At 45.8% G+C, this 21,350-nt stretch overlaps 1 protein-coding gene across 2 annotated transcripts in view; it reads right to left on the reverse strand.

Moving 5' to 3' along the window:
• RNF220 (ring finger protein 220) overlaps positions 1 to 21,350 on the reverse strand; it is a 330,305-nt gene that overhangs the window by 53,653 nt on the left and 255,302 nt on the right. Inside the window, exons 1-4 of one of the 2 annotated variants that reach the window (XM_073357945.1) lie at positions 16,361 to 16,573; positions 16,027 to 16,069; positions 5,873 to 5,994; positions 4,692 to 4,824 (exon numbers count right to left, since the gene is read on the reverse strand). In XM_073357945.1, coding sequence (XP_073214046.1) covers positions 4,692 to 4,824; positions 5,873 to 5,994; positions 16,027 to 16,069; positions 16,361 to 16,405 — 343 coding nt within the window. In that variant the 5' untranslated portion in view covers positions 16,406 to 16,573. Of the gene's footprint in view, positions 1 to 4,691; positions 4,825 to 5,872; positions 5,995 to 16,026; positions 16,070 to 16,360; positions 16,574 to 21,350 lie in introns of those variants that run through there. The other variant, XM_073357946.1, reaches the window with a different exon arrangement.

Raw genomic sequence — 21,350 nt, forward strand, 5'->3', positions numbered from 1 at the left:
TTTCTAACGCTAGTTAGCTTTTTTGGCTGCCACTGCCCATTGCGCTGATCTTTTCAGAGAGTTCTCCATAGTGACTCCAACATCTTTCTTGAGAGGCAATGGCTAATTGAGACCCCATCATTTGTACGTCTAGTTGGGATTATGTTTTCCACTGCACATTACTTTACATTTATCAACATTGAATTTCATCTGCCATTTTGTTGCCCAGTCACCCCATTTTGTCAGAGTCATTTGTATCTTTTTGCAGTCAGTTTTGGACTTAACTATCTTGAGTAATTTTATCCCATGTGCAAATTTTGCCACCTCACCGTTCGCCCCATTTTCCAGATAATTTATGAATACGTTGAACAGCACAGGTCCCAGTACAGATCCCTGGGGGACCCCACTATTTACCTCTCTCCATTGTGAAAACATTGTCCTACCCTTTGTTTCTCATCTTTTAATCAGTTACTGTTCTATAAAAGGACCTTCCCTCTTATCCCATGGCTCCTACTTTGCATAAGAGCCTTTGATGAAAGACCTTGTCAAAGGCTTGCTGAAAGTCCAAGTACTCTGTATCCACTGGATCACCATTGTCCATGTGCTTGTTGACCCCCCTCAAAGAATTCTAATAGATTTGTAAAGGGAAATCATGCCTCACCAAAGCAGTGTTGACTCTTCCACAACATACTGTGTTCATCTGTGTGTCTGATCATTTTGTTCTTTGCTATAGTTTCAACCAATTTGCCTGGGAATGAAGTTAGGCTTACTGGGTTCTAATTGCCAGGATTGTCTCTGGAGTCTTTTTTAAAAATACACGTTACATCAGCTACCCTCCAGTCATCTGGTACACAGGCTGATTTAAGTGATAGTAGTTCTGCAATTTCATATTTGAGTTTCTTCAGAACTCTTGGGTGAATACCATCTGGTCCTGGTGATTTATTACTTTTTAATTTATCAGTTTGTTCCAAACCCTCCTCTACTGACACCTCAATCTGGGACAGTTCCTCAGATGTGTTACCTAAAAAGAATGGCTCGGATGTGGGGATCTCCCTCCTATCCTCTGCAGTGAAGGCTGATGCAAAGAATTCCTTTAGCTTCTCTGCAATGGCCTGGTCTTCCATAAGTGCTCTGTTAGCACCTCGATCAGCCAGTAGCCCCACTGACTGTTTAGCAGGATTCCTGCTTCTGATGTACTCAAACAATTTTTTTGCTGTTATATTTTTGTCCTTAGATAGTTGCTCTTCAAATTCTTTCCTGGCCTGCCTTATTATACTTTTACACTTGACTTGCCAGAGTTTATGCTCTTGTACATCTGAAGAGCGTGATCACTGATGTGATTTTTGTACATTCTGACCAAAAAAATAAAAGGCTACCGATTGTTCCCAGTTTGGGAACAGTATCTCCACCCCGCCTGCTAGATCTGAGCTGGAACTGTGCAATAACTATGGATTGTTCCCGGTTTGGGGATGGTATCGCCACCCCACCTGCTAGATCTGAGCTGGAACTGTGCAATAACTATGGATTGTTCCCGGTTTGGGGATGGTATCGCCACCCTGCCTGCTAGATCTGAGCTGGAACTGCGCAATAAACACTGGCCACAGTCTCCTACCCCCCCGGGCTGTGACATCTCCTCAGAGCAACACACGCTATTAAAAGGGAAATTGATGAGACACAGGGACAGCTATTCTCCCTCCAGTTTTATGCATTTCTCCATGTCATCTCTCTAGACACTAGCGACATCCATGTAGCCTAAAAAGGCCTTTGATTTCCACATCACTGCTCCTTCTCAGCCAAGGGAATTGGGCCAAATATGGGGTCTGGAGTGGGAAGGGTTAATAATGGTACCACCAATTCTGCATGAAGCAGTTTTTATCATTGCAGGGCATCTCCAAAATGCTGCACCACACTGCTGGGATACAAATTAAGAGCCCTTTGTCCCAGAAAGAAAGAGTCGACATTAACATAGGGAGAGAAAAATGCGAGTTACATTTAGTTCCCCTGAAACCAGACAGAGCAGGTCTATCAAAGGAAGCCTCAGCACACTGGCAGTCAGAGGACAGGCATGCAAGGGGAGCTTGGAGCCCAGACAGGAGGGAAAGGCTTACAACACTTGTAACTTGTTTCAGGCTAAGAAAAACACCGCCCCTGTCCACATTCAGGGACTGGTCCAAGCCAGGAGTTCCCATTGCCTAGAACAGGGATAACCAGCTGGCAGGCATGTTCTGGGGAAGTCTAGGCAGAGTTCTAGGGATTCTAGGCAGAGAACTGGTGGTAAAATATTCCCCTGTTGAATGGAGAACACATTTCCCTAGGGGAATGAGCCACTGGTGTTTGGCTTGCCCTGTCTAGTACACACAGAGAGAGCGGAGTACTCTTCATGAGAGATGCACAAAGACAGACCGACCCTAGGTGGGCGCTGCTGAGTCCAATGAGAGAGGGAGTATGCTGCGTTGTAGGGATCCCCGCCCCTCTTTGACTGGGGAATTCTTTCAGCCATGGAAGATCAGAGGTTTCCCCTTCTCAAAGGGCAGAGAGAGGAAACATCAGATTGGAAAGTCTCCTGTACTCAGCCTGGCCTTTTGGTAAGAACTAGGTCAGTCTGGATAGCTGGCTAGACTATCAGGGAAATGGAGTCCACAATCGATGGGTCCATTGGTGACTACTGTGATCCTATGAAGTATTCTCAGCTTGATTCCCCCCACATCATCTAGTGACAATCCCCCAGCCACCTTCTGTGCACTTTTACCATCCAGCATTCCCCCACTCTCCCCCCAAGACAGGTGGCAAGGTTCTCCAGACAGCAGAAGGAAACCCTGCATTCACTCGGAGGATGAACTGCAACATGGGACGTGACGATTATATCTGTGTTTGGAAGCGTCCATGCACGCTAGGAGCAGCCCTCTACAGGGGTAAGGGCATGGCCCTCGTTGCCGCTATGGGTTGGCTAACCTCTAACCAAGTCATACAATGGAGCTATTGCATTCTCAAGAATCCTGTGCAGCTGACCCATTTAAAAAGACAACAATGAGCAAGGACCCTGCACATTCATGAAGTTTAATCATATGGGCTGTAGAGCTCTCTCGCAACCTGCAGCATCTTTTGAAATACCCGTCCCCGCGACTGGGCTGGGACTGAAAGGTTAATATGACACTCCAGTTAATTAGCTAGAAGGACTGTGAATATTATCGGAGTGAGGTGACCCAGCGATAGCGTCAGGGGCCAAGCGACGGATTCTACCCTGCTCCCCAGAAAAGCCCATAGGACCCAGAGCGGTTGAAGAGGAGAGGTCACGCAAGCACAGAGGGGCAGGAAATAGGGCAGACTGGTCATTGTTCATTTGAAGTAAGAGGATAATCAATACTGTAGCACTGATTAGACCACAGGAACAGGCCAGCATCCCGTGCCCTGTACTACCGATGCCAATAGTTATGTTAATGAACAAAATCTAATGGTCTGCACTGCATTTCTAGTGCGCCATGTGTAGGCCTGTGAGCAAGCAAATGAAGCTGTGGGTTTGCAATAATTATTTCCAGGAGTGTGGAGCATTGCCTTCGCTAGAAACACCGAGAAGCTGCCCCATGCTGCTACTTAACCTCTGTGTTCCAGAGCATCTGCTCCTCTATTCCCGAGTTACAGCTGAATTCCAGAGGAAGGCAAGAGTAGCTCAGGAGTGCCAGGGCATCACTTAACAGCTTGGGCATGTAAATCTGACTCGTTCCCTTGGGAGTCTCTCCCCTTGAGACATTTTAAATTAAAATCCAAGCTGATGCATGAAGAGCTAGCATCCCCTCCTCTTCATCGGATGGACAGAGCCAGCAGTTTTGCTCTCGTTAGGGCTGCGTGCGTGAGACTCTCTCTCCTTAGCGCCAGCAGTTCACGCCAGAGAAGAGTTTAGTAAATCCTGCTGTTGGAGGCCAGAGGGCTGAGTGGAAGAAAGAGGCCAGGTTCCCAGCTACAATTACATTCACCAGTAAAGCTCACATGAGGTCAAATTTTGCTATAATTCTCTCTCTCCTCTGTAACTGGTTTCCCTGTCACTGGGGAAGGAACAGAAGAAGGAGGGAAAATAAAATGTGTTTGTCTGGGAGCCCTGAGGGCCTGCAGCGCTGGAGGTACACAGCAGGTTGCTGGATTCTCATTTATCAACCTTAAAAGGGATGGAGTGATAAATGCATAACCGGCCCTTTAATATTTTATGCAGGTGCTAAAGCGACTTCGCTGTCACCTTCAATACATCACCAGCGGCTGATAAACCGGCTTTCGTCATTCCAGGCTGGGAATTTTTACAATTTCATTTCTTTCTCTCCCCCACCCTTCAAATAAATCCGTGTATTTTTTAATGTGTGCAAACAAGGAATTGATTCCTTCCCAAATGATCTCCCCCTCTACCTGCTCCCAATCTCTCCTCCTATGTAGCTACATTTCCTGAATACAAAGTAAAGCAATTCTTCCGTACTTAAGGTCAGTATAAAATGTTACCCTTACTTTCCTAGGTGTGGTAAGATCTGAAATCAATCCTGTGTAGTGCTGGCAAAACTTGAAGTTCCCACCCATCTTGAAAGGTAACACTGTGGATGTTTACACAGCTTGAACCCCTCCCTCTAAAGAGAAGTGACTGATTCAGTGCTCTATTTTAAAGCACAGCACAACTGTCCTCTATGCATCTCAGATGTGCCTCAAGTCAGGGTGCCCCGAAACGCCACCCATACCTCGGAATCCCCCCTCCAGGAGGGTGGTGGCACGTATCCTCTTCTGCCCGCACCACTCGTATTCCTCGAAGCGATTGCCGTTCTCATTCTCGATGTCCACAGAGTCATCCTCAGTCATGCACGAGCCTTCTCTCTGTGCCGGGCAGAGGGTGCAGAGACTAAGACACCCTAAATTCCCATGGGGGTCAGGACCTCTCCCACGGGGAGCTAGATCAGCAGTGGGTAGCAGCATCTGCTTCCCCACAACAAGCCTGATCCTGAAAGGTGACGGGAGTGGAGAGTGCTCAGGACCTCTTAGGATCAGGAAAACGAGCAGCAGGGTTCCCATTTTACATAGGGACACTTAAGCTCTAGTTTCCAGGACAATCCTGGCGTGTGTCCAAATGCAACCTGTCTGGCACATCACAGCTCGTAAGCTGCTGCCCCTGAACTGAAATAGCACCCTCCCTTGGTCCAGGAGCACAGGGTGGATCCCTCAGCAGGGCCGAAAGCGGAAGGATTTCTCAGGACACCTGGCTCATGAAGGCTGGTCAGAAAACAGTTCTTTTAAAACACGCTTCACTTGGGACGTTCTTGTGGGGCGTTTGTAAAGCGCCCATGACTGGCAGAAACAGGAAACTACAGAAAGCCAAAAGCGCCTGCTCTCCCCCTTGCAGCACATCTATGGAGTTTACTCCTCTCTCCTCCTCAGTCTTTGGGAAGGCTAATGAAGAGACAGGGCTTACCATCCCATGGGAAGGTGGCAGAGGAGTTTTTAGAGACCCTAACTCCTGGTGTGCAATGCTCAATTGGCATTTTTAACAAATCTATTTTAAAAGGGTAACATCAAAATGGCTGTAAAGGCAGAGAACAGAAAAGAAGAACTCTTCCTGTGTTAGGGAGGAATCTTAACACATTACACAAGGCTTCAGGTAGCCAAATACCTGCAGAGTTTGGTCTATTAAGCTGGAGTTCATTAACACGGCTTGGGGGACATGAAAAAACAAAGCTTCTAGCATGAGGCACACAGGAACCTATATGGAGCAGTCTTCCAGGCATGAGGTGACTGCAGCTCCCAGACAGTGCACCCTGTGCCCTGGCCTTTAACCCAGCAGGGTTGGTTTCTGCCCTGGGTGGGAAGGGCAACTGCAGAGAGAGTAGGGAGAAGGGAATGGCAGCAGAAGGTCCTGCTGCGCCTCTACCTTTGCAAGGCATTGTTCCACATGTCTACTCATCTCCTCCTCGGATCCTGACAGAGGCCGGCTGCAGAGGGGACATACCTGCCCTTCGTCTTGCTTCCTCCGTTTCATTTTCCCAATCCGAGCTGCATGGAGAAACCGGGGAGAGAAGAAAAACACATCACCTTTATAGTCGCTAGAGCGAGCCTCTCTCACCTGCCTTCTCCCCCAGCAATAAACGCCTTAGCAGAGGCTGTGTGGACACAGGAACACTGATTCACTGACTTTAGGACAACCAGGAGGGACAATTATGATCACGCAGCCTGACTTCCTGAATAGCACAGACCAGAGAATTTCCCCCCACACTTCCTGCATCATGCCCATATCCAGGAGCTTGGTTGGAGTATGTTTTTTAGAAAGACATCCAGACTTGATGTAACGACTATGTGATGGAGATTCTACCATGCCCCTAGTTCTTCCAGTGGCAATCACCCTGACTTATGTTAGAGAACTAAAGCACTGGAGGGTCACATCAGAAACCAGGTATACATAAGTTGTGTGAGTAGCCTGCTATGTATAGATAACAGTATGGAAAAAACAAGGGCGTGAGGGTGATGGGTAAAATGGACAATGCTGCAAAGACAGATAAAACTGAGAAAAAACCAACAGGGGAATACCTAGGCCGAAGTAGTAAGCCACACAGATAACAATGTAAGTGAAGAAATGTGTGATCAAGATGTGCCAAGGAAACGTAACCCATTCAGGAGAAGGAGTGTGGGGTGACAATGCAGCATACATACGGCATGGAATGTACCAGGTATGGATAAGGGTGAAGAGTTAGGTAACCTGAGGATGGCGTATGTGTGATGGTAAGTAAGCATGGAAGGGTATAAAAGAACGTGGACTGTTGAGGACAGATAGAGCAATACAGGACCTCCACAAGACTGGACCAGCGTGCCTCGGAGGAGGACAGCAACATTCGACCAGTGTCCCAAGGTGGGGTAACTGATCACTGCCTCATCCTGCTCTGTTTTACTTATGCTTGACTGAAGTGGTGATAGTATCCCCAAATTCCTTTAATAAAGCTTTAAAACTGATGAATTTAATAACTAGGTGTGGACTGTGCTTTTTGCCCAACAGTTATAAATGCACACCTTGTTTTCTAGCCTGGACTATCTGGTGGTTGGACCTTGTTGGGCCTTTTTTCTGATAGCAGGGGGTTCTTTGATCTATCAGATATTTCCTCTTCATGCAGGTACTTGCTCAGAACCCTACAAGACTTGAGGTTTAGTTGCCGGAGATGTCCTGCTTAAGTTACACAACCGTCACTTTCAACATCTCAAGCTCCCACGCATGCCTGAATATTCCCTTCCTAGAACGTCAGATACAGATAGGCACAACATGCGCAGGGCGGGCAGGCTGGTTTTGGATCAAAGAAAGGAATTCTGCAGTCCAGGAGAGGGCCTTTAGTCTCCCTGGTTCTTAATCTGATTTGCATTTGTGTTATTTTTATTGAAAGTACATCCAAGCCATGTAGTGAAAAATTGGAAGCTACACTCTCCGCACAAGAGAGCAATCTCGGGGAAAGACACAGAGTCATGCTGATTAGGAAAAGCAGCCGAGAGAGCCTGTTACTTAATCCAATCTCTGGTTAATCTGAGCCATCGTTAAACGTGATCAAAACATCTGGAACCAAATCATTTGCATTAAAAAGAACTTCTGTCCTTTATTATGATGGCTTTAGGCAGGTATTACTAGATAACTCAATCACTGGCTGGAGAAAAGTCTCTGTTTAATTAACAAGGAAGGTCAAAATTCTGAACACGAGACAAGTAAGAGCCTAAGGAAAGCCCATGTGGTAATGAGAGATGACACCACTGAAAAGTTGTGTTATTCAGAGATTGGTATTGACATTGTAAGCACTACCATGTGCTCCAAAAGCGGCAATGTTCATGCCAGTGTCTGGATGGATAGCAGTATCAATGGTTTACTACAATCAAAGCGAGAAGGGGAAGGTGCTGCAGAGCTAGCTAGGTGATGGACAACAAAGCAGGGAGACAACAGACCTAGAATTGTCACCCATCCAGCGCATCCACCTCACAGAACGAGCTAAACTAAGATTTACTTCCCCGGTGTGGCTGATTCCTGATCTTTCTAGTAGCGGTTTCTTCATTTGCCTGGACAAACTTACTGCTATATCAGGGTGCAGCACTTACAGAGCTCTGGCCCAGAAATACTCACTGCACTCCACACGTTAGGACAGAATCAGAGTCCCTCAAACCTATTTCCTGGGAAAAACTTCCCAAAGATACTCTCCTTGCTCCTGGCATTGCTAGAGGAGATTGTGCCAAGGCAGCTGCCGCTCCTAGAGTACCATATAGCAGCCTGGAAACGAAAATGGAAGGCCTCCAGGGACCTGATCCTGTTTACAACAAGGATGTTCCCTAACCTAATACACACTGGTTTCAGCAAACATCTAAAATCCATCCACCCCTGCCTGCTCCAGAATCCTTTCCATCTGCTACAGTGGGGTGTATCTCATGTTGGCTAAGGGGTATTGACAGGCTAACAACATGCCTGCCTCCCAATATAAGCTTCAGAGGCTTCAACGTTTCTGGGGTGGGCGGGGGGGAACACTCCTCGAGTTTCAGCATCTGTTTTGTCTGCCCTAAACCAGATGTTTCACTCAATGGTTATCACCTCCTTCCTCTCAAGAGAAACTAGTATTTTAAAGTCAGCTTTGCCCAGAGAAGTGACTCTAATAAGGCACCACAGGGCCTTATTTATGATCTCAATAAGTCCAGATCAACTCTGCTCCATCCCTAAATAAATCAGTGTTTTTTCTAACTGCCTGCTTTGCAAACTCCACCTGGGGTCTGAGAGTCAAGCGGGGCATGCTCTAGCTCACACTTCATCACCCGTAAGAGAGATTTTTGCAATCCTGGTTAGGTTTTTTGGGACGATATTCCACGCAGATTAGAATCCAGCTCCCTCTCCCATAGCTCTGCAGAGGCAAAACAGTTAATAGGGATAGAAAGAAATAGCATGAACTTAGCATAGTCAGAAGATGTGACTACACATGCAGATTAGTTAAGGGAAGATAATCAGCAGTCATATATAAAGAAATGCACTCCAAATGAGATCCCCAAATCACAAAGCACTGTGTACATACTGGTGTCATTCCTCTGTCCCATCCACCTTCACTTTTTAAAAAACAGTAGGGAAACTGAGGCAGGGAAGAGTTAAAAGCAGCCTTGCAAGTTTCCTGTGGCCCAATCACCAGAGGGAAACAAATCTGTTTGCTGGGCAAGTTAAAAGTTATTAAATATCACTCTTTTTCATTGCCACCATTATCCAACTGGGACACTAACAATACACCTGGCAGGCAGGCAGGCAGTTTGCGTGTCTGGGCTGTTAAATTAACCCAGCCTTGTCAAGCAGACATGAGAGAGTGACTTGGGGCAGGTGGAGTCAGTAACAAGACTGGGAACCGAACCTAGGTCTCTCCCAGCTCTCAACAGACTGCACCCACCCCAGTCTGCCTCACTCCCTAGCAGAGACAAGCGCTCTTTTCCTTTACATTATAGTGCCATGAGTGAAACAGCCACTGGAGGAAAGAGGTGTTGAAACCAAATTCCTCTGCCATTTCCGTTCTGTGGTCATTAGCAGCGGCGTGGTGCTTTTGGAAGCGAACGGTGCCCCTGGTGAGGGCTGAGAGCAAAAGGGAATGCTGCATCCTCGAAAGCACATACCAGGCAGCATTTCCTATACATGCCACGGAGCTCAGCTATCACTTCCAATCAGCGCAGAAGGGACAGAGCGGCCCCAAAGGCAGGGGGTGATTGTGGAGCTGTCCCGAAGGGGAACGGCTCAAAAGAACACGCAAGTGAGACCACAGTATTGTTAATTAGTGCTGATAGATGCAATCATTTCTAATTAGCTCACTAATCCCTCTCCCCTGTGCTCCTGTCGCAAGAGCAAAGAGGGGGGGCCAGGGTTTTTTCCTGTCCCTAAGCCAGTAAGATAAAAGCACCAAAATCCTGCGGTAAGCAAGAGCAGAATGGAGGATTTAACTCGAGAGCGCCTGAGTGCTATTGAGAAGGTGTGTTCTAGACAAGAAGTGGCCTCATTTCAATCTCTCATTGAACAAAGCCTCTCCGGTTATTATTCAAGACTTCTGCCAAGAAGTGAGGAGTTCACAAATTTTTATTAGTATTAATAATTATTATTAGGCCATCAGAGGGCTTGTCAGCACCATCGTGGCCTCACTTTTAACGGATGTGCTTGATCGGTGTTACCCCAGACTAGACCACTCGCGCTGCTGCTGCACGTGCTCTCGCCTGTCCGGCACTAAAGAACCACTCGGCTTGCCCTTTCACGGCGGGCGTAAGCAGCACCTCAGTACCGCCACGCTCGCAAGGGAGCCAGCAGACACATCCAGGAGCAGAGACAATGGCCCATCTGCCATTCGTTCTCCGGTGGACTAGGATTGCCCAGCTGCTGGGCTGGGAGCCTGTCCCAAGAAGACAATTCCTGCCATATAGGTCCCAGAAGTGATGGAGCTTCAGCAGTTTGGGGGTTAGCAGGCCACAGCACATGGGCAAGCAAGTGGAATAGCGAAGGAACTGAAGCCTCAGCCCCTGCTAGAGAGGGGGCGAGGTCAGGCCTTTGGATCAGCCCACAGAGGCAACACAAGCAGGTGAAGTTGCTTTTCTCTTCTGCTACCAGTCATTCTGGACTGGACCAGCGGACATGCTGCTGCCAGTGTGGAAAGGGGAACCAAAGACCACTGCTTGCTAATATCAGCTCTGGGCACAGACAAAGGCCCCTGGCAGAGTGCTGGATTCCAAACTACTGTTGCTATCATTGCTCAGTTCATGCCCCTCCCACGCGTACATCAGACCCCCACCTCACTTCACGCTATTGGAGCATGCCCCCCAGCACCTCCTTCAAACCTGCTTTCACCTTGGTGATCAATGATAGTGAGGGAGGCTGGGCAGGTGAATTTCCATCTTTCTGTAACACGGTCTCCCAGATCAGTGGCTGCTCCTTTCCTGGCCTAAACATTCCCAGTCACTTCTGATCACATCTCCCACAAAGCATCTCAGCTGGAGGGTGAAGCGAATGACCTGGTTTTAATTTTCACTGCTACCTTTGTAAGATCCTTAGTATCAGAGAACATCCTCTAACCAGGGCCGTGTGTGTGTGTATATATCATCAATATATACTTATTACACACAATATCAATATAACATTATATCGTATATGTATTTCTACCAGGTACATGGCCTGAACTGGCCTATGTCTTTCTATATCCTGTTCACTTCTGCTAAGTATACCGTAACACTTTACAAAGCTGATGTCAGCTTTGGCATTAGAAAAGTTGTCCAAGGCAAAATACATTAACCTTCTGCACCAGTACAAGCTGGGGAGGGGCTTTCATAGACCAGCACCTGGAATGCTAGTATCCAAAATAAAGATAAGGAAGGTACAGAACAACATGCTAAGTAACACAGATGAACTGGTGGGTTGGATTTTAGCGATGTGTAAAGCGTTTTGTAACTTGTAGAATTATCCTATAAATATTACCAGCTGAAACGTGTAACTTTGGGAGCATACCTGTATAAGGTGAATTTAACAATGCTGCATGAGATAGCTTCTCAGAAGCTGGTATCGTATTGAACCTTTCTTCCTGTACTATACGATTATTGACTTTTAGCAATAAACCGGAGGATACTCGTTATTTGGTTTCTTGTATATATTCCATAACAAATCAAAGTGCAGTCAAGCAATTGAGTACAGAATTTATCAACCACCAGGGGAAGTTCTAGCTTATCTGAGAAGCCAAAGTGATGAGCACTACGTAAAACACTAAAATACAAAGTGCCAAAAAAGATCAATGGTACTTTGGGTGGTCTGGCGGTTCACTGAGTGCAGACCTAATAAGCAGCAGCTACTTAGGACACACTACTACAGCCCAAACAAACTAAGTACAGATATTGTCATTTTAAAAGAAATCCTATATTCTCTCCCTTAGTTTCACTGAGCTGTCATTTTTTGCCCTGACTATGGAAGCAAGAACTGCTAATGGCAGCTTCAGTCCTGCAACACAGTTCAGTGGCCCTCCATGCAGGCGCAGAAGACCATGCACACAAAGCCCAACTGGCTTCAACAGGCATCCATCAGCACAGAGTCAATAACAGGTTTTGGGTCAGTGTCAGCATAGGACTCAGCCAGACTCCCAGACTTACCTGGAGAGGGAGCTGTAAATGAGACACAGATATGAGCCTATCCACCTTTTACAGCTCTCCTGAGGTTTTTACAAAGATCCTAGAATAATAGGGCTGGAAAGGACCCCAAGAGGTCATCTAGCCCAGCACCCTGAACGGAGGCAAGACCAAGTAAACCTAGACCAGTCCTGACAGGTGTTTGTCCAACCTTAAACACCTCAAATGATAGGGATTCCATAACCTCCTTTGGAAGCCTATATCTATCCTTATAATTAGGAAAGTGTCCCTGATATCGAATCTTAATCTTCTTTATTGCAGATTAAACCCATTATTTCTTGTCCTACCTTCATGTTCAATAGCAGTCAAAAAACAAAAACACATTTAAAATATTTTGGTGTATTAGCTGGCAACGGGGCTGGAAACACTTTGGTGAGACTCACACGAAACTCTCTGGGGCCCAGAGCAGCCATCGGGAAGAATGCTTGATCCAGGAGAACATGGACAGCAGTGGTAGCGGTAAAGCCAGCTCAGGAACAGGAGAGAGCAAGAGAATGGAGAGTTCTCCAGATGGTCAGAATTTAAACTGTTTGGGATCTTGTATACATTCTGAAGGACACATAATCCCATCTACAAAAAGCGTGCACGAGACCCTCCCAAACAACACAACATGAGTTTAGCACAGGTGGAAGATGCTGGACTGGTGCTCAAAAATCAATCGGAAACTTTAGTACAGAATGTAGATTTCCACTTGGTGTCTCCCACATGAAGCATATTAAACTTGGGTTCCAGAACCTGCATCAGCTTCCATCCTGCTTGCAATTCAAAGGGTTTGACCTATAGAACTAAACTTCTGGACTATCAGGAGTTTTAGGTTAGGCCCCAATCTACTCCAACTGTAAACTCTATCATAATTTCATCGGGGATCAACTATGTTGCTACCAGGTCTATAGCTGCAGTCTAGATTTACCCTTAGAAGCCATATTTCTCTCCTGTTACTCTTCTTTGATAGCTGATATTGATAACAGACTGATTAAAGAGCAATAAGTCACCAGAACTGGATATGTATCTAAGAGTTCTGAAGGGATGTAGGAATAAGATGTCTGAGCCGTTAACAGAAAACAAACGCTCATTAAAATCAGCTACTGTGCTGGAGGAGAGCAAATCTTTTATCCCTCTCTGTAAGAGAAAGTCACTATAGATGATCCTGGAATTAGATCAGTGAGCCTTACCTTAGCATCAAGGTACAAACTGGTTGCAATAACAATTAAAAATAATTTAAAAACATCTAGATGAATACAGTACAATAGGGACACATTAGTACGGTTTCTGCACAGGAAACATCGGACTTTCTAACCTATTAGAATTCTTTGAAGCGTCAGGAAAATGATGAAGAAAGGAAAACCAGATGACAATATATTTGGATTTTCAAAAAGCTTCTGACCAAGTCCCACATAAGAAGCTAATAAGGAAACTAACTTGGAGTTTGGATGCTAAATTGTCGTATGGTGAGAAGTCAAGTTCTCTTACGGATTAGAAATTGGCCAAGAGATGGAAAACAGATTAATAAATGGTAAACATTCAACATGTTTATTAGGACTAGTGTTTAGATATGTATTCATCAATGATCTGGAAAAGGGAATGAATTGTAAGGTGGTAAAATATCACAAAAACATTTGTTAATACAAGAGAAGACTGAGCAACTCTAGAGGGAAATATGATAGCAGGTGACATTCAGTGTTGACAAATGCAAGGTAATGCACAGTGGAAGGAATAAACTGAACTACTCATGTACACAGCTGGGTTCTAAGCTAACCAACTACTTGGGAAAAGGACCTGGGCATCACTGTAAACCTTTGCTCAATCCCCAGCAATGGTTAAAGCAAACAATATTAGGATGTATAAAGAATGACCAAAATTATAATACCATTATATAAATCAACGAGACACCTTCACGTGGAATACTGTGTTCAATTCTTGTCACGATGCCCCAAAAAGGATAGAGCAGTAATAAAGGAGATTCAGAGAAAAAGTGACAAAAATAATCTACAAGTCTAACCACCCCGTTTTAAATGATCAGCCAAGTTCATATAAACAAGCCAGTAGCAGAGCGCACTACAATTTAAGAGCTCCAGGCTCCTTATCCTATACTTAGACTAAACTGCAGCCCTACCTTGGGGCAAAACCCTGGCTCTACTGAAGACAACAGCATAATTTTCGTTTCGTCAGTAGTCTTGTACTAGAGATAATATCATAACCACACAGCTTGGCTCAAAAATTTTGAGTACTTATAAGATGCAAAATTTAGGGGTGCTAAAATATCTCTCTTAGAATAAGCATTGGAAGTTTTTGCTCAGTCCACAGGTGATTTGTGTGGCAAGAACGGTTGATGGAATTCCATCTGAGACTCCCATGCATGGGAAAGAGGCATTTTCCATCACTGAACACTTATCGGATTTATTTTTTGTGTTGAAAAAATTTGAAAATGTTCATGCTTCCCCTGGATTCAGTTGACAATGAGAGCAAGTGCACAGGACTCTTAAAACAAAAAAATGACTCTGGGTTTTGAAATAAAGTTTAAAGATTTTGCTTAACACGCTTTTCGTTTCTTTAGCGCAATGCTAAGGTTCAATATTACAGATTATACGTATATACTAGTACCAAAATAGAGTTTCAGTTAGGATCTTCTGTTATTTTGTTGAAATCCTCTATTTGCTTAGAAGCAGCACAAGGTAATTCAATGTAAAAACTACATCAATGCAGCTTTGTGGGTGTATTTTTGAACCATCAAAAGTCAAGAAATTCCAAGTTAAAAATCTCCCAGGAACTGTAAATTGGCTGCATCATCTATATTTAAGCAAGTTTAATAGTAAACATCAATATAAAATTACACATTCAAATATTACTATTGCTATGTGAATAGTAACTTTTGAATTTTCTGACCTTCGTGAATTCAAGGTTTCACCGTGAAGTTGTACTGAATTGGCTTTAGTTGAATTAAACAAAACAAAGAATGTTCTACTGACTTATTTTCATGCACTGAGATGGAAATCCGATGAAGTGAGCTGTAGCTCACGAAAGCTTATACTCAAATAAATTGGTTAGTCTCTAAGGTGTCACAAGTCCTCCTTTTCTTTTTGTGAATACAGACTAACACGGCTGCTACTCTGAAACCTGTCATTTAAAGAAAATGATGGCAATATTTGATTTTTAAATGTAAAATGTTTTTCACAAAATAAAAATATTTATTATTTTCCAAAACACACTCAGAAGTACAATGAAACAGGTGGATCAACATTTCTAGGGGGCTGAGGGGAGGAAATCAGAGGATCTGGATAGACACCATAGACGCAAGTACACTGAAAATTGTTAGTATAAACATTTACTGTTAAGGCCTTGACCCTGAAACTTGGTCCATACAGCTACAGCTACAGCAGCCCATCTGCATTAATCATAATGCAGGACTGGGACCTAAATGACATGTCATAGCTAAGATCCTAAACCTGGAAGATGTTCCATGCATGCAGACTATAGAAGAACTTGTAGGAGTGCAGCCTAAGTGATACACCCCAGTATTAAATGCTACTTTCAATTATTTACCAAGCAAATACGTAAAAATATACAAAAACAACTCAGTGCTCAGCAAAAGTTAGATTACTGTTCATACATGCATTTCTTCATTGTAAGTTTGATAATGGGGTTAAAGGAATCAGAAATTATTCTGTATGCTCTGTTTTTTGGGCAGAGGAGTGGGAGGAAAGTAACAGGCCTGTAAACCTGGCACAATTTGACTGGGGAAGATGATAAAAACAGGGCTTTTAAACAGCAAGGTGAAAGGAACCAAGTAATGCTTCAAAGTAACACCCAGGGAGAGAGGAAAAAAAAGGAAAGGCTGAAACTTCCTGACTGCGCCAGCGAAAGACACAGGGGCACCGTCCCCGCTGCACTCACCATTCAGCCTGGTCTGCCTGTTCGCTCTCACTCTCAGGAAGGTCTGCAAAGGGAACAAGAGCAGAGCAGTGTCAGCGCCCGGCTGGGGAGGAAGCTGGGCAGTGCCCCCACCCCGGGGCGACTCGCAGCCTTGGCCCTCCTCAGTGACCGCGGAGGAGAGAGAAGGCCGAGGACAGCCCCCCCCCCCGACCCTAACACCCCCCGACCCACAGGGAGAACGAGACGTCCTCTTTGGGTTACTCCCCCCCCCCCATGTAAACACCCCGCTCGCTCCCCGCCCCCGCAGCCCCGATGTAAACAAACCCGCCTCCCCGCCCGCAGGCCCCGCACCCACCTCCTCCCGGCCCCCGCCGCAGGGCCCCCTCCTCCCGCTCTGCATAGCCGCAGGCGCCGCGGCCGGCACGCGGTGGGGCGGGGATCCGGGCCCCGGAGCGGAGCCCCCCGGGCGGCCGGGGATGCCGGTGGATGGAGAGCGGCCCCGCCGGCGCCTCCGATCAGCTCCCAGCGGCCGCCGCCATGTTGGGCCCGGTCATGTGACCCGCCGCCGAGCGGGGTGAAAGTTCACGAGGCAGCGGGGAAGGAGCGGGCGGTCCCCATAGCAACCGGCAGGCGGCGGCAGGCCGGCCGGTGGGGACCCCCCCCCCCACCCCGGGCCAGGCTCAGCTGCACCCTAGCACCCCCTCCCCTCCCCCCAGCCAGCCAGCCAGCACATGGGGCCCGGACCCACACCCCGGCAATGCAAAGTCCTGTGCCCCTCCCTGCCCAGGTCATGGGCCTGGGCACCCATCAGGAGAGCTGGACACAAAGGAGCGCAGTTTGCTCCCCCCCCGGGGGCCTGTCTTCAAGCCTTCCTCAGTCCCACGAGGGCCAGCAACTTGCTTAGTTAAAAGTGAAAGCTCCAGTTCCCTTGGAAGGACCTGAGGGGGAGCTGGGGCATAAGGAAAACCGCCAAGTTATGGTGAAGCTGACGATAAAATGGCAGGTGCCCCGCACGCCCTGACAGTGGTGATACATCTCCACAGGCTGCCGCCACAGAGACGCGCCCGCCTGCATATTATTAAATATCGTCAGACTGCCCAGAACTTGTATGCCACAGAAACCCACCTCTAGCAACGCGGCTGTAGCCCCATTCCAGCACAACACGAACACAGAACACGCATTTCAGTCGGTTGGCACTTAGGCTCTGCTCCGCCAGAAAAATTTGAGGGTGTGACAAAGGATCTTACCAACTAAGTCGTTTGCAATTAATAAAGAGGTTATTATTCTGTGCCCTTGCTTTGAAGTCACAACTAATGGTTGCAAAAATGACTAATGCAAACAGGTGTTCTCTATTCTGCTGTGTAAGGCCCTGATCCTCAAAACACTTATATGCATAATTAGCTTTACTCACAGGAGTAAAAGTCTGTTCAAGTCAGTAGGAAGACTTGTGTGCTTAAAGTTAAGTTAAGTGAAAGTGTTTGCAGGATCAAGACCTACGTTGCTGAAGGGATGCTGAAAAAAACAGGTTAACCAATGCAAGAAAACCCCTTTTAAATCTTTAAGACCGTCCAAATGTTCTCCTAAAACCCAGTTTTTTTGAATTGCTGGAATATCGTGGAATCTCCCACACAGTGTTCCCAATGCACCCACTGTAACGGTGGGAGAATAGCAAGGTTTTGTAGCATTTTTTAAATACACTGTAAAGTAAGATGGAGCTGGGATACAGGGTAAGATGGCAGGTCAATACACTGCAGAATATCTAAACAGTCCTGAAATAATTGACCCTTTGTCTATCTTTCCTCCCTTGCTTGAGGTGAGATTACTCACAAATAGGAAGAGGAAAAAATAAAAGGAAGCATTTGGGGTTCAACTGAAGTTTATTTTCATGTTTGTACGTAGAGCAGTTTTATGCCAGTAACCCCAGTACAGACAGGTAAGAGGGGTGGACACACCCTGAATTCCAATTCCATTTGCATTTATGCCCATGCTATTCCACTGAAGTCAACTGGGTCGGGGAGATGTAACAGAGACATCGAAGTGGGATCAGCCTAGATTTGTATGGGAGGAGTTTTTTCAAACCCCTTTCAGATTTCTACCCTCTAAGCCACCAACCATCCTAAGCAATGACCGCCTTGCCTGCTTTATTCTGATTAATGAGACAACCAACAAATGACATAAGAATGTCTCTTGAGTGGCTGCACCCACCACAAGCTGCAGAGTGAATGAAATTCTCTATGGTTCATAGATTGTAAGACACTGGTTTGGTAGGTAAAACAGCTGTAAAATGCATATTATTAGGTTTTTGAAAAAGGGTAATTCTTGCTTCAAGCAAAGCCTCAGCTGCCAGATTCATTCTAGTACAGTAAGCCTCCTGCGGGTGTGTTTTATTGGTGTCTTGTTAGAAGCTTTATCCATATTATCTGATGCACACAGGTCGTTGGTGGAACCTCTCTTAGCGACTAATGCCAGAACCCAGAGCATCACAATTAGCTAATATTTGTCCTTCTGTGTATAAAAACCGCTAACACAACTTGGAGTTTAGTGGGCACCAAAGGGAATTCATTCACACTCTATCATTCAAACACACATCTGCCAGGAGGGTTTATGTGTTATCCTTGAGTAGGAAGAGAGAAGACCGTGGCCTATAAAAACTAGACAGGTTGGACTGAAGGAACTGGGGAGAGGAAAGTGGAAACGAGGCTCTGCAATAACAATACAGGATTCCTTGATCTCTTTGTCAGAGGTCATCAAAGCAATATTAGTGGTTGTGGCTGTTGGAACATCAAGGGGCTGTTAGACTATCCAAGCAGCTCATATGAAGGCAGAGGGAGTTTGGCTTTTTAGAGTTTTTTTATACAGATGCACCCCACTCAGATGACGTGCCATTTTGCTCTGTTTGGGGCTTTACTGTCCAAATCCCTGGTTTAGTATATTAGGACCAGAACCTGTGAAGTGCTGAGCATCACATGTGAGGTGTTAAGCATTCTCAAATTATCACTGATCTCAATGGGATCTGGGGTCACTGCGGCCCAGACCATCAAAGGTACAGTAGTTAGGTTCCTAACATCCATTGAAATCAATGGACGTCAGGAGCCTAATATCTTGGAGGAGTTGGGCCTCAGTGATGAACAGGATCAGGCTCCAAGCTGGTCTGTGTGTGAGAGAGATGCCAACCAAAACACTAACTGGCACATTTCCATCCATCTGTCAAGGCAGAAATACAGACATGTAACTACCTCCTATTGAAATGCACAGGGTTAGACATAAGGGGCACAGATTAAAAATCCTATTTTAAAGCAATATTTCTTTCCCTGAGTTGCTAACAACACCTCAGATTACTAAAACCCAAATAACGGCAATCATCTGATTTCATTTTCTGCTTTCTTTTCTTTTCTTTTTTTTTGCATTGTGCTCAACTTGGACACTCAAAATTGACTCCTCAGTTTCCTTCCTCTTTCTAGTCAGTTTCACCTGGAGGCGCTGGTAGACTAGCCAAAGGCTGCAATATGTGGGTTACCAATGAAGCTGTGGAAGGCTTCAACCTAAACAAAATCTGCTTCCTACCCCCAACCCCTTAACGTCACAAAAACAGTCATATTAGCTTTTCTAAAAACAACTGCCCTTTTGTTTGTTTCAACCAAACCGGCATTTTGTGCCTACTTTATGCTACATTTCTGCCTTTCACTTTTTCTAGGTAATTTTTTTATATATTTTTGCCACATAAATGCTTAGAGAGAGTTAGCAACTTAGCTTAAATCTTGCATGATGCTAACCCCTAAAGCATGCTGCAGTTTTTCTCTGGGATTTGAAATGCAGTGGTCATGTTTTTACAGCACACTCAGTTACCAAATCAGAGTTCAGAGTAACAGCCGTGTTAGTCTGTATTCGCAAAAAGAAAAGGAGTACTTGTGGCACCTTAGAGACTAACCAATTTATTTGAGCATAAGCTTTCATGAGCTACAGCTAAGCTCATGAAAGCTTATGCTCAAATAAATTGGTTAGTCTCTAAGGTGCCACAAGTACTCCTTTTCTTTTTGCAAACAAGAGTTGCTGATTCTTGTTTCTACATCGTTATTGAATTAAGCTACAGCCTGTTTCTGGGTAGAGGCTCACTCTTGCGGTTCAAATAGCAGAGAATCATAGAATCATAGAATATCAGGGTTGGAAGGGACCTCAGGAGGTCATCTAGTCCAACCCCCTGCTCAAAAGCAGGACCCATACCCAATTAAATCATCCCAGCCAGGGCTTTGTCAAGCCTGACCTTAAAAACGTCTAAGGAAGGAGATTCCACCACCTCCCTAGGCAACGCATTCCAGTGTTTCACCACCCTCCTAGTGAAAAAGTTTTTCCTAATATCCAACCTAAACCTCCCCCACTGCAACTTGAGACCATTACTCCTTGTCCTGTCCTCTTCCACCACTGAGAATAGTCTAGAACCATCCTCTCTGGAACTACCTCTCAGGTAGTTGAAAGCAGCTATCAAATCCCCCCTCATTCTTCTCTTCCGCAGACTAAACAATCCCAGTTCCCTCAGCCTCTCCTCATAACTCATGTGTTCCAGACCCCTAATCATTTTTGTTGCCCTTTGCTGGACTCTCTCCAATTTTTCCACATCCTTCTTGTAGTGTGGGGCCCAAAACTGGACACAGTACTCCAGATGAGGCCTCACCAATGTCGAATAGAGGGGGACGATCACGTCCCTCGATCTGCTCGCTATGCCCCTACTTATACATCCCAAAATGCCATTGGCCTTCTTGGCAACAAGGGCACACTGCTGACTCATATCCAGCTTCTCGTCCACTGTCACCCCTAGGTCCTTTTCCGCAGAACTGCTGCCTAGCCATTGGGTCCCTAGTCTGTAGCTGTGCATTGGGTTCTTCCGTCCTAAGTGCAGGACCCTGCACTTATCCTTATTGAACCTCATCAGATTTCTTTTGGCCCAATCCTCCAATTTGTCTAGGTCCCTCTGTATCCTATCCCTGCCCTCCAGTGTATCTACCACTCCTCCCAGTTTAGTATCATCTGCAAATTTGCTGAGAGTGCAATCCACACCATCCTCCAGATCATTTATGAAGATATTGAACAAAACTGGCCCCAGGACCGACCCCTGGGGCACTCCACTTGACACCGGCTGCCAACTAGACATGGAGCCATTGATCACTACCTGTTGAGCCCGACAATCTAGCCAACTTTCTACCCACCTTATGGTGCATTCATCCAGCCCATACTTCCTTAACTTGCTGACAAGAATACTGTGGGAGACCGTGTCAAAAGCTTTGCTAAAGTCAAGATACAATACATCCACTGCTTTCCCTTCATCCACAGAACCAGTAATCTCATCATAG

Source organism: Lepidochelys kempii, chromosome 8, assembly GCF_965140265.1.
Source record: "Lepidochelys kempii isolate rLepKem1 chromosome 8, rLepKem1.hap2, whole genome shotgun sequence".
NCBI lineage: Eukaryota > Metazoa > Chordata > Testudines > Cheloniidae > Lepidochelys > Lepidochelys kempii.